Source organism: Malania oleifera, chromosome 3 (genome assembly GCF_029873635.1).
Source record: "Malania oleifera isolate guangnan ecotype guangnan chromosome 3, ASM2987363v1, whole genome shotgun sequence".
Classification (NCBI taxonomy): Eukaryota; Viridiplantae; Streptophyta; class Magnoliopsida; order Santalales; family Ximeniaceae; genus Malania; species Malania oleifera.
Genome location: NC_080419.1, coordinates 125,745,314 through 125,759,958, shown reverse-complemented (window position 1 = coordinate 125,759,958; position 14,645 = coordinate 125,745,314). Strand labels below are relative to the sequence as shown.

The 14,645-nt window shown below is 34.9% G+C and overlaps 1 protein-coding gene across 1 annotated transcript in view; it reads left to right on the top strand.

The window, feature by feature from the left end:
- Nucleotides 1-1,668: 1,668 nt before the first annotated feature.
- LOC131150360 (uncharacterized) overlaps nucleotides 1,669-14,645 on the top strand; it is a 30,708-nt gene continuing 17,731 nt past the window's right edge. Inside the window, exon 1 of the mRNA XM_058101045.1 lies at nucleotides 1,669-2,110. Within this exon, the coding sequence (XP_057957028.1) occupies nucleotides 2,024-2,110 (87 nt within the window). The 5' untranslated portion in view covers nucleotides 1,669-2,023. The remainder of the gene's footprint in view (nucleotides 2,111-14,645) is intronic.

Here is a 14,645-nt window from a genome sequence, read left to right as displayed (position 1 = left end):
TTTTAGATTCCTAGAGTTTTGTGGGCTCCTAATTGAATTGTCTAATTGAAATATCAGTCCATTGGAAGCCCAAACCAAGGGCCTCTCTTTTTTTTTTTTAGTCTACAAATGAGCCCAAGCCCACTGAGTTCTTGGATTTCTGCTATATATTGGGCCTAATGGGCCAATTGCGATCCAACTTTAGGTATTGAGTTCTTCAATCATACTTCATTATGTGTCAAACACATTTTCCACCTCACTATTGAATTTTTCTAAAATAAAAATTAGGAAAAAAGATCTTGATCTCCCATGAGATTTGGTAAAAAGACAATAAACTCCCCTCAGATTTTAAAAATCTCAGAGATCTTACTTAAGATTTCAAGAATTTGCTAAAAAAAAAACATGAACCTCCCCTTATATTCTGGAAAAAAAGAAAAAAAAAAAAGCGTTCGTATGATAAAATTTGGTAATAATTATGGACTTAACCTTACTCTCTTATTAGTCCTATAAAATAAAGTAGATACATGTATGTGATCAGTGTAATTAAAATTCCAACATAATTTATTTGAAGATTATTTCAAAATAATCTACAAAGAGGAGTAATAATTTCAAATTTTCATTTTCCAATGAAACTGTTGAGCTAGAAAAACCTCATTGCAATTAAAAAAAATTCTATTCATAAATAAATAGAAATAATTTGGTCAAGTAAGAAAGCAAAAATAGAAATGATAAGTTTTTCCTCTTGAGACCATAGTTGAAGCACATTTGTTGATATTTATGTTAGTACTGTATCTTTGGGCACTTGTTATGAGTCTGTACAAGGACCATGTATCAACAAACCTTTAAAAAAATAAAAAAGTTATAAGCATGAATACACTATTAATCATCGACAGACGTTGCATGCTAAAAAATCCCTCGTTATAACATTAAGAGATGTATTTTCTTCTCTTCTTCTTCTATTTGTTTTTCCGTTTTTCTCATCCTTTTTGTACAAATATGGATCATACCATAAAATGTTCCCCTTCTCAAATACATCACGAACTCCCACTTCCTTTTATAATATCCATTAGATTGGGTTACAAGGATCACTTACATTGTAATTGTATGAAATAAAAAAAAATATATGAAAATTGTATGGTTAAACACTAAGCTTGCAACAGATAGTTCGACAAGATCTTGATTATTGTAAAGGCGTAAATAAAATACAATTAAGAGAATATTACCTCTTTCTCCACAATTTTAAAAGTTGACAACACTTCTCTAACCCAAAAAAAAGAAAAAAGAAGTGTAGGAAGAATCTAAAGGTGTTTCCCTTTTGTGAATTCTCTCTATTTTAGGTTAATTTTATACTAGTATATAGACCTAACATGAAAACAATGCCTAATGAACCAACAAGTACGATGCACATGTATATATACCCATGACTTTTATATAATACAAATAGCAGGAGTTGACTATTATTATTAGTTTTAGTTGGTTTTATGATCCCTCACTTTCTTTCTATTGCAAAAATATAAAATAAATTGATAGATGAATAAATAAATAATTAGAAGTTATCCAAAAAATAATAATAATAAAACTAAAAATTACACAAAAAAAAAAAGAATACTATAGTTTCGAATCTTAAATTTAAATTAATTTTAATAAATTATATATATATATATATATTATATTATATTATTCAAATCTAAAACAAATGTCTCCAAACATTGGATAAAAAGTTGCCTAAATGAAAGAATGAGTATGAGCCCCTCTACCTTTGGGGAACCCTCTCTGGCTCTCTCCCAAATCCTCAACTACGAGGCTGGCTATCGTATAAACTTCCAAACTTTCAACTTTCAACCAATATTTTCTCATCCTGCTTTCCTATCTGCTCTGCTTATCGTGGGTTTTCCCATTTTCCTTTTTGTTTCTAGACCGTTAAAAACCTGATCGAAGTATCAAAAGCCCAACGTTTTTCCTGTATTTTCCTTCGTTTTCTTACTCTTTTTCCTGGGCTTTCTCGTTCATTGCCTCGTTGATTTCAACTGGGTTTCTTGCAAAAATGGGTAAGAATCAAGCTTACAAAGCTATGCAGAGAGCGAGGTTGGGATCGAGCTCTGCGGGGCCCGAGGAGATCGAAGACGGCATGGTTCGTCCCCTTCCATATTACCAATTCCTTCAATTTCAATCTCACACTCTCTCTCTAAAAACCCTTTAATCTGATTATTTATGTTATTTTGTTCCCTGGTATCAACGGCAGTGGCGCTATTCCGTGTTTATGCTCTAGTTTTTTATCTGGTGCTGAATGTCTAGGTCGATAACGTGCATCAAACCGTGCGAAATTTAATGATAGTTTTCTTATATATTTTTTTAAATTATGAAATTTAGTGTGTGATGGGTTCTTTGTCTTGTAAGTGCCATGCGATATCTTGTTTCCAAATTTTCCTTCTGAATTGTGAAGGGTTTCTAAGCCCAGCATGTTTAATTCAATCGATTCCGACTTGCTCAAGATTTTATTTTTTGGGGTAGTGGGTGGGGGGAGGGGGTCTAATGTAGATGGCTTAGAATGTCTTCAAACGACTGTCCATATGTGTTGAATTTTGACCTTGTATACCTTTATGAAGTTTTGATATGTTAGCAGCCATTTCTTCTGTCTATCGGAAGTAGGGAGTGCTATGCTTGAATTATCAAGGTATCCCGTGAACATGAGAAGTGAGCTGCTTAATGAGATAACATGATACAATATGATGGCTTCCCCCCCTTTTTTTTTGGGTAGAATGATGGTGTCCTTATCTTAAACTCTTGTTCCTCCTTGATTGGGTTTTTATTGGAGTTTTTTTTTTCCATCACATCTATTTGTTTTCTTATTGTCACTTCCACGCTTGGTAGTATGATAGAATATAATACGATATGTACCTATATGAACATTTTGTAGTTTGTGTGTATTGTCCAGTATGTGATTAAATGAGCAAAATATGTATTCATGTGTTGACTCCTTTCTGGGTGTACTGCATGATATGTGACATACTGATACAATTCACTAATTATGTCACATGTTTGACTATTTTAGTTGTTTTTAGAATAATATAAGTTTCTTAAGGCTGCAATTGGGCCGAGGTGGGCTGATCTTTAACATGTTTAGGCTTGACTTATTTAGCAAACGAGCTTCAAAACCAAGCTCAAGCTAGGCACATTAAATAAATGAGCTGCATGCAGTCTTTGTCTGACTCACTAATTAATCAAGTTTAAACGAGCCTAATGAGGTAAGTCTTATCTTGTTCAAATGTTCATTGTTTATCGATGAGGTTTAATATTAAATTTAAAATTGCACATTGATGTGAACAGACAAATGGTTTAGTTGTTTTACCAGCATAGGTGTAATATTTTGATTTGTGCTTTTAGTGTTTTGCTATCTTAAAAAAAAAAAAAAAAAAAGAATATATTGATTAGTGATGACTAGAGAAAAAAAATTTCTTTAAGCAAACATATATGTAGAATTAATTTAAAAGGAACTCCAAATTGAATGTATAAGTTAAGGTGCTTCTTCGTGAGCCAACAAACAAGTAAATTTTTGAGCCTATGTACAATAGTCCAAGAGCGTACTTGATTAGTTAACTCATAAAGCTTTATTAGTTCTCTTGAACAATAGGCCTATTGTTGCCGTTTTTAAACAAGCTAGCTTGTGACTTGGCAAGCCAAGTATTATAAAGCTTGGCCGATTACTTTTCCAATTTCAAATCTAAGCTCAAGTTTGATTCATTGATCTTAATGCAAAAGCTCGATGAGCATTATCGAGCCAATTACATAGCAGCTTGCAGTTCATTTGCAGCCCTAAGCTATATTCTTTCGTTGAAACAATAAAACAACAACAAAAAGAACAATTGAGTCTTTAACCCAGCTATTTAGATTTGCTAGTGGATCCACTTAGCACCATTCTCCCTAAAAGCTTTACTATTAGGTTGTGAGCCAACAATGTATATCAAGCTTTAACACGCCCCTGCACATGCCGCCTAATAGCACGTGGAGAGATAAACAAATGATAAATAACACCTATTACATGGAATAGAGTAATTTTTAAACACCAAACAATAAACAGGCAACAAGATTAGAACTTAGGACCTCTTGGTAACTTGTTTTGATACCATGTTGAATAATTTGGTAAAATGGAAGACCTTATAAGAGCAATTGGTCTCTCCCTTTATTTCTAATATATGTCTGTATACCAATAACCATAATACCTTTACTAGCTCACACTTCCCAACATAACGCTAGCACATGACCATATACTAATAATGCTAAATGATCAAATAATCATTAACACTCCCCCTAAAGTTGGAGCATATACAACATATGCTCCTAGCTTTTAACAAATGAATTTAACATAAGCACCCCACAATGTTTTAGTGATTAATTGGCAAGCTACAAATTAGACTTTGCATGAATGGTCATAATGTGCTTCTGAACAAGTTTCTTTTGAACAAAGTGGCAATCAACTTCAATGTGTTTTGTACACTCATGGAAGGCCGGTTTGGAGGCAATATGAATAGCAGCTTGATTATTGTGCATCAATTCCATGGACTAAGAATGTGGAAAACCTAGTTCTTTCAACATGTTCTTCAACCAAGCAAGTTTACATGTAGTGTGAGTTGTTGCCCTGTACTCTTACTCAACACTTGTCTTAGCCACTACATTTTTGTTTCTTATTCTTCCAATAAAATGAATTACCATCGATAAAAATACAATATTTGGTTGTGAACCTTTTGTTGGAAGGTGACCTGACCTAATTTGCAACTGTATATCCCTGAATATGAGTGTGACCTCAATCTTGGTATAAGAGACCTCTCTTAGGTACACCTTTAAGATATCTAAAAATGTGAACTACTACATTCCTAACTTGTTCTTGGAGAATCAAGAAACTCAATCACAACACTTGTTGCGAAAGAAATGTTGTGGTGTGACTATGAGATTAAAAATTCAATATTCCAACAAGTCTTTGGTACCATTTTGGATTAGGCAACAACTTATCATGTCTGGCACTAACTTGCTATTGGGATCCACAAATGTATCAACTTTTTTGGATCCCAATAGCCAATCTCATCTAAAAGACCAAAAACATACTTCTTCTATGACAAGACAATTCCAATACGATAAATCGATACTTCTATACCCAAGAAGTACTTCAGTGGTCCCAAATTTTTGGTCTAAAACTTAGTCTATGACAAATTCTTTAGCCCCTAGATACCTTGGTCATCATCACCAATAATAGTACCATCCATATGCATAATAAGAAGAATCTTACTAGATGAATATGGTGATAAAATGTAGAGTGATCTACTGCATAACGTTAAAGGCCAAACTTAATTATTACAACACTAAATAGACCAAACCATGCTCTAGAAGACTATTTTAAGCCTTATAATGTTTTCTTGAGCCAACACACCAAGCTTGACTCCCCTCTGAGCGACAAACCTAGGTGGTTGCTCCATATAAACCTCCTTTTGAAGATCACTATGTAGAAAACAAAGCATTCTTCACATCTAACTGATGTAGAGGTCGTGATAGCTAGTGGGTAAGGAGATTAATGAACATGCTGAGGCAAGTTTGGCAATTGGGGAGAATGTGTTTGAATAATCAAAATCATATACCTGAGTATATCCCTTGGTTGCAACCATTGGGATTGGCCTTCATGTTATACAGCCATCGAGTTTGGAGGAAGCGATACCGTATCTTGTAGGGCATGCATCTCTTTAGTCATTTTAGTCCTCCACTTAGAATGGGACACGACTTCATAAATACACAACAATAACAATAACAAAACCAAGCCTTAAGTCCCACTAGGTGGAGTCGACCATATGAATCCTTTTCTGCCAATTTGTACTTCATAAATAGATTTTGTAAAAACAATAGAATACATAGTACCGAACAAACTATAATATGAAGGTGACAAGAAATCATAACAAACAAAATTAGAGATTGGATGTTGGGTATAAGTGTGTTTACCTTTTTGAACAACAATTGGAGGATCAACATCTTGGGGAATAAGGTCATTTAATGAGAGGACTAGAGATGTTGAAGTGGAAGCTAGAGGAGTCTCTCATTCCTTAAGTCACCGTGTGTACACTTACAACTTGGGATGATCCAACGAGAAGGACTCAAACTAGATGAAGTTGTAGGAGGATTGGGCAGAGATAATAGGCTAAAATTTGGAAGGCTAGGTAGAGGAAGGGACTCATCAAGGTCAACAAAACTCATAAGGAATTAGAATGGAATGGTGTAGGCTAAAAAAAGGTGACATGAGCAAAGACAGAGAATCTGTACGAAGTAGGGCTATAACATAGATATCCCTTTTGAGTGCAGGGATAGCCCAAATGATACATTTGATAGCATGAGGATCCAACTTATTTGTTCTTGGACTTAGCTAATGTACAAAGAGCAAGCAGTTAGTGCAGCATCACTCCAAAAAACTTTAGGGACATTCATCTAATACACTAAGGCTTGAGTGACTTCAAGAATATGTATGTTTTTTCACTCTACAACTACAACTTGTTGTTGTGTGTGGGTATAGGATGACTGATGGATCATACCAGAATTAGTCATATAGTTAGTGAATTTTGTGCTGATGTACTCCTTAGCTTTATCACTATGAAGTATCATGATTGACGTATTAAACTAAGTGCTTATTTGAGAACAAAAGGAACAAAAGATATTATACAACTTAGAAGGTTCTTTCATTAAATACAGCCAAGTAATTTTTGGAGTAGTCATCAACAAACATAACAAAGTATCCAAACCCCATCGTTAACATGAGTACATGAGACGACGAGGACCCCAAACCTCCGAATGGACTAACATGAAAGGGCTAACTACTTGTTTATTGGCTTGAGAAGCAAAGAGAACAAGATATTGCTTCCCAAATTGGCAAGACACACTTAAAATTAGACACATAATTCGAAGTAGGAATTAGTTCTTTTGACTTGTTGAATGAAGGATGACCAAGGCGACAATGAATTTGATGTAGCAGCGACATTGCAGGCAATAAGAAGAGAGAGCGACTCAAAGTAGTAAAAAGCCCACGACCTCACGTCCTGTGCCAATCATTTTCCTTGTCTTTAATCAGAAAAGAAGGTTACAAAACAATTTAGTGGCTTTGTAAATTTACTAACAGGCATGATATTGAAGGGAGATTTAGGAATGTACAAAATAGAAGAAAGAGAGATGGAGGGAGTAGGATTTACTGTTCCTGTCCCCTTGATTGTAGTAGTTGACCCATCAACAAGGGTAACTTTTGGCAGATTTTTAGAATACTAGAGAGTAGAAAAGAAGTTGGTGACACTTGTCATATAGTCAGTAGTAGCAGAGTCAATGATCTAGGGACTAGTTGGGGAAATACCAAATGGCATATAGACTGTAGGTTTACCCTTCTGAGCAAAAATGTAATGTGATGAGATACTTGTTGGGATGCTTGATACTGTAGGAACCTTGAATACGCTTCCTCTGAGACAGTTATTTTATGCTATTCACCTGAACTAGTGACTAAAGAGGGAAACACAGATTTGGGGTCTCCATTCCAACACACACAACTTTGATACAACAGAAAATCATAAATGCATAGGGAACAAAATGCTTTTGAAATTCACGGACTCCATCTTAACACACACAACCTTCGACGATTGGAGCAAACCACAAGCACAGCGAACACCACAGTTTCAAGCCCCAATGAACTCAATAAACATTGAATAACAGTTTTGGGCATTACCAAACAATCAATCGTGGAGTGCTACACATGAGCAACTAAAAAAGGTGAGATCTTCAGACAAGAAATATGACAAACAACTTGATATTATGGTGTGGGGGAGGATTCAAGTTCGGGAGGAATGGAGCAAAAAGGCTGCTCAAAACATTCTCATGCCCTGACGCATGGTGTCATGGCTTTTGGCTTTTGGTCGGCACATGGTGGTTCATTTGGCTGTCAGATTTTGAAAGCTAGCAGATCAGCAGGTTTTGTGGCTTGCTATGTGGTTGATTTTGCAAAATATGAAGGATTTCTTGAGGTTTCAAAGAGGACTGCAATGTCCAGGAATTTTCCAGTGACTGCAGTGTTTTTGGGCAACTATTGAACCTGCTTCTGTTCTTTGGTGATGCTGATGACTCCTCTACAGTAACAAGATAGCGTGGGATTATGATGTATGGGGTTTGGTTTGGTGGTGTTTATGCAATTAGGGTTTAGGTCGGTTCTTGCTGTGTTATCATGTTAGATTACCACTTTACCTAAAAGTTAAAGCTATTAGGTTGTGAGCCAACAATGTGTATCTAGCTTTAACACTCCACCTGCACATACCACTCATTAGCATGTGGAGAGATAAACAAACGATCAATAAAACCGGTTACAGGGAATACTATAATTTTTAAATACCACACAACAAATGCAGGCAACAAGACTAGAACCCAGGACCGCAGGGTAACTTGCTCTGATACCATCTTGAATAATTGGGTAAATTGGAAGACCTTATCACAGCAATATGTCTCCCTCTATTTATACGTCAAGTGCATACAAATGGCCACAATACCCTTATTAACACACACTTACCAGCATAACATTAACACATATAATAATGCTAAATGAACAAAATCCCCATTAACAGATCCTTTTTCTCCATTAAGATAGATTAGAGTCTACCTCTATCTATAAAAGAAAATTTATTTATTTTATTTTCATTTTTCTGCCTTTATTTTAACAGTGCTCTCAACTTCAATCAGAATTCTGTTTACTGAAGAAAAAAAAAAAAAAAATTGCCTGATTAGTACCTTGCATGAGACTAACTAAGCTCCCCTTTGAGAAACTTAGCTTTAAAAATTATCAAAGCCACCTTTGTGATGTTCTCGTTGGTTTAGTAATGGATTTCCCTCAGGGCAGCAATGTTATGTCTACAAAAGACAAAATAAATTGTTGGCGCTGTTGAAAGTGGAGTGGTCCGCAAATCTATGTGGGATTTGTTATGATTAATCAACAACCTTTGCTAAGTGCTGCATGCTTTCTTGTGATGTCTACAATTTTTATCTGTGGGACAGCTGATCATGTCTTGTTGAGCAGTTAATAATATTCTTAATGTTGTGGGTTAACTACGATGACTTCTGCATGCACCAAAATATGTTGTGCTATTTAAAGCGCACTTCACTTGTTGTGAAGTTTGCAGTCAAGCCACTAACTGGCTTGAAGTGATTTCTTAATTAATGTTATTAATGGGACAAACAGTTCTCTTTCCTGCATCCAAGTTACAATAATAGATGTAGGTTACCTAGAAAATTAAAGATAATAATGTTATAACTCTTTTTATTGGTGGGCTATGGTTTCTGAAAATTTTGATTTTAAGATTTTAGAATATGGAAGGAAGGCTGGAAGATTACCAAAGAGTATGATCTAAAATATAAAAATACTGATTTTTGAGTGAATGAACTGAAATCGTGGCTAATCTTTGAGATTTTGGAGATGCCAGGGGTTTAGATTTTGAGGGAGTAAAAGATTGGGGATTTCGGAATGAGGGTTTAGTAATGAAAAGTAAAGAAATTTTTTGCTGATTGTGAATTAAATGGCGTTGAGAAGCCCTGGATATGAAGAAGAAGAAGATTGGCTTTATGCCTAGATTATTTTTTGCCTCACTTGAGTTTTATTGCCTATATTCTGTATGGTAACACAAAATTTATGAAGAGAGAGAAAAGCAACAAATGGAGGATGGAAAATCCTACTGGAAAAGAAAGAGAAAAAAATAACGAGAATTAAAACAGCTTATGGAAGAAATCCTTCTTCAAACTCCACTCTTCATAGTTTGTAGAGTACATTAAATTATCCAGATTTTTTGTCATTTTCTTCTTAGTCTTGCCATGGTCTGAACTTATTTCTCGACTTCTAAGTGCTATCAGTCTCAATCATATTATATTCAAAAGATCTTGAATTTTATTGTTTGACTTTATCTTTGAAAAAATGGGTGTTGGTAATATACCATTCCCTATGAAATCACTTTCTTACTCCCTTCTGGCTTTATCACCAGCAGCATTTGAATTGGCCAGTATATGATTTTTTTTCTTTTTAAAAGGGGGTGTATATAGTAGGTATACTGATGTTATTAAGGATATGTGTGATGGAAAGATGACTAGTATTAGGACTATAGGTGAAGAGACTAGAGAATTTCCAATCATAATAGTTGTATATCAAAGATTTGCTTTGAGCTGTTATCTTTTTGCTTTAGTGATGGATGAACTGATTAGGAGTATCCAAAATGAGGTTCCATGGTGTATGTTGTTTGCAGATGATGTTGTCTTGATTTATGAAACTAGGGGTGGAGTAGAATCTAAGTAAGAATTATGGAGAGAAGCTTTAGAATCTAGAGGCTTTAGGATAAGTAGAAATAAGACAAAATATATGAAATATAATTTCAGCATGGTTTTAAATAATGGCCGCGACCGTTACGTAACACCGTTAAGTATCGGTTTTTTGGGTTACCAATACTACACACTGCGAAATCAATGGGAAGAAAAATCACGGCTGCAGTGGCCGTTACGGACTGTTACGTGAAGGCTGCTACAACTGTTACATAATCGCTACAGGACTGTTACGTCAAAAAAATTATTTTCTTTTTTTACTTTTTCTTCTCACTTTTCCCCTCTTTCATAAATCATTCTCAATATATACCATGTGGCGGAGGGCGAAAAGATTATAATGAGGATGACAATGATACAAAATTTACTATTTCTTTAAATACTCACAAGAGATGCATTAATTAATAATTTGAAAATACTAACTTGTTAGGAAAATATTTTATTTTGATAATATTAGTAATTTGATATTTATGTTCTATATTTTTCAACTTCAACCTTCTCTCTCTTCTAGTTATTTTATATTTGTATTATTCATATATCTTATGTATCTAATAGATTAATGGAGCCTATAATGTATTTTGTTTTATTAATTAATTTTGCACACGTAAGAATTTATCATAAATAAGAACAATGAGAAGTATAAAATATGCACACACGTAATTTTTCTATTAATTGTGGTTTAAAACAAATGTAAACTTGTTGCCTTTACCGAATAATTTATTTAGTCAAACTAAAAGATTCAAAATACACTAAAACTCTTTCTAAGAAGGGCTAAAAGTTTAAAACATGCAAGTACGCTAATATGCACAAGGTTGTATGTGCTCCAAAAAAATTCACGACCGTTACACCCGTTTCCCGTTATGTAACATCTGCTACACCCTTTTCCTGTTATGTAACATCCGTTACCCCCGCTTCTTGTTACACCTGTTATCATCCGCTACCCACTACTGTGATTTAAAATCATGAATTTCAATAATACTAGGAGGATTATTGGAGACAGTTAAACTTGATGATGAAAAAATCAATAGCACTCGTAAATTTCAATTCTACACACCGCAAAATCAGTGAGAAGAAAAATCACGACTATAGCGGCCGTTACGGACCGTTACGTGAAGGCCGCTACGACCGTTACGTAATCACTGCAGGATCGTTTCGTCAAAAAAATTATTTTCTTTTTTTACTTTTTCTTCTCACTTTTTCCCTCTTTCATGAATCATTCTCAATACATACTGTAACAACCCCGACCCACCACGTGGGCCTGAAGTGCTACTTTAGTGACGTCTGTGTACCTAATACCTTGTTCATCATATATAAAATACATATATGCAGCGGAAATAAAATATAAAATTTTCAAATTACATTACTAGAGTTTTAACTATTTTTATACACAAATATATTCATTTTCATATAATTACGTCCCATAAAATTAAACAAATATGAAATCTCTATCTACACACTACCTACATAAAATTTACACCATTAGCTCGGCTCCTTTAGCCCGTTAGAGCCGATCTCTAGGATTTCTGAAAAGATAGTTTGTAAAGTAGGGGTGAGACACAATTCAGTAAGGAAAAGACTAAGTTTGATAAGTATTCCAAGGGTGTTAAGCATATGGAATTGAAATACTTTGTTGTTAAAGAAGACGCACAGAAACATTAAGTGTCAATTGAACATATTAGTACCGATTGTATGATAGCTGATCCTTTGACGAAAGGATTGTCACCCAAAACATTTATTGGTCATGTTGAAAAGATGGACATTATTGAATCTTAATGTATGTTGTTCAATTGATATTTGAGCTCGATAATGAAAATGTTTCTGTTATTTCTGTTTTCCATTTTATGTACATAATTGTTATGGAATAATGATAACAGGTTTAAATTTGGACCTAATGCATGCCTCTGTGTGGCCAACATGCATTTATTGTATAGAAAATAACCAGTTCACTAAGTGGATAAACACATTTATGAAAATATTTTTATTTTACACTCATACACACAATTAGCCGAGGATAGAGAAGATTACCCGCCCATACCAGTAGCTTCCCTTTGCTCTAATACCATTATTACTATTAGGGCACTCACCTTTCTCAGCAAGCTCTTGAAATTATCTTATTAATTATTCGTATTCATATAAATTAACAGATATGCATATTAGACACTCCCTATGACAAACACACCATTTACTTTCCTCATGACACGGGTTGTGCGGCCCGAAGCCTGGACTAATGTCCTGAGGGATCCACCCAGACAATAGTCATTTGTACTCTCCGCTAACATACTCCGCGGGTATACGCAACTTCAATTGATGGTCCAATTACCCTCACCCAGAGGGGTGCATTCACCTCACGTAGGCAAATCGGATAAGGTCACCCTACACCTTTCAGCATAGGTGTGGGCGCACACTGCCATATAACAAGTCTCTAGCAATGGTACCGTGCTCACAATACACTGGTCCCCAGGGTTCGTAAAGCATATCATGCAATTTAGATAATAAAAAATACCATTTAAAATATCAATTCACATATATTTCCTGTTATTCCAAAAACCTGGCTCCCGGCTACAAAATACAATCCGGCGTATAGTCGTAAATTAAAACTCGTCCCTCGGCCACCATACTAAATTGCTGCATTATTCACAAACAACTCTAGTATTTTTCGCAACAATTCCAGTATTTCACAAACAGTTCCAGTATTTCGCAAATAGTCTCAAATTCGGTTAAACAATAAATCCTACCAAATAATCATTGGCCACACGATTTTAACATTTAAACATAACCATATAAACAACCAAACTTTCTACCATTCATTTCCATTCAAAATACCATACCATATATCTTAGGTTTGTAAAATTCATTTCGAATGGTTGGTTTTCGAAATAACTTTCAAATTCTTAAATAAATAAATAAATATATTAATTTAATTGGTTCAAATTAAATAAAATTTATGACTTAACTTAATCCCCTTACCTGATTCTTGAAAAAGCTCAATAAAACCCCGGCCTACGCCCCACGGCGTTCAAAATCCTTGAACCCTGAAATTCAAATTCCATCGTATTATTCGTCACAATCCCCAGAGTAACTTTTCCTAAAATTTTCCTAGGTTCTGAATACCCTAAATAGCCTAATAAAGTCTAAATTATTAAACTTACCCTTGATTTAGGATTGGTACCCCGGAGCTCCAATTCGAAAACCCGTTCCGGTTAGATTGTAGAGAATCTCCGCACGAATCTTCTGACAATTTTCGTTTGTTAATTGAGATTATGGTTTAAGAAAAACTGAGGTAAGAGTGAAAATTGACCTTATCCCAGGAGATATGCCTACGCCGCTCATACGATAAATCTGCTCCAGTAAGATTGTCGGTGGCGATGATAGGAACCCAACGGTATCTTCGGATTTCTGATTGGCCGAATATTGGAGACGAGATTGAGGAGAGTGGGAGAGAGGAGACGGAGGAGACGAAGCTGCGCTGCGCTGCTTCTATGTTTTCTTCTCAGGTAAGGTAATTCCTTCGTGAAGCTAGAGGCTTCAGGAAGGTTATATATATATATATATATATAAAATAATTATTATAATATTATATTATTACTATATTATATTATTTAATTAATAATAATTATTTAAAATTTAAAATTAATTAAATTAAATTTTAATTTTAATTTAATTTTTATTTTTTGGGATCACTACATTCTCCCCTCCTTACAAAAATTTTGTCCTTGAAATTTGTTAACTATTACTGATCGCCTCTTTAATTCACGATCCCTGTTTATAGAAGAGTCGAGTCGGTAGCCACCCACATAGTGGCCTCATCCCACGTTTATTAATTACCCTCACTTATGGCGGAGGAATACTGTGGTTACAATACTGCCTTTGGAAAATTACAATAATCATAACAAATTTTCCCAAAGACTATCCATAATTAAAATTACACACCACTAATTACGCAACCTACTCTAATCCCTCCATATACAACCATACCCTTACCCATTTGATACTAGCCCTCGCTGAACAACTGCAGGTACTTTTAGCGTATTTCCGTTTCTAACTCCCAATAAGCCTCTTCAACTACATGATTTTGCCACAACACCTTCACTAACGGTATATCCTTAGTACACAGTTCATATATTTTTTAATCCAGAATCTGAACTGATACCTCCTCGTATGCCAAAGTATCCCTGATCTCCAACGATTCATAACTGATCACATGTGAGGGGTCTGGAATGTACTTCCTCAACATGGGCACATGGAACATGTCGTGTATCTTGGATAGTGCTGGGGGTAATGCTATTCTATACGCCGCCGAACCAATCCTC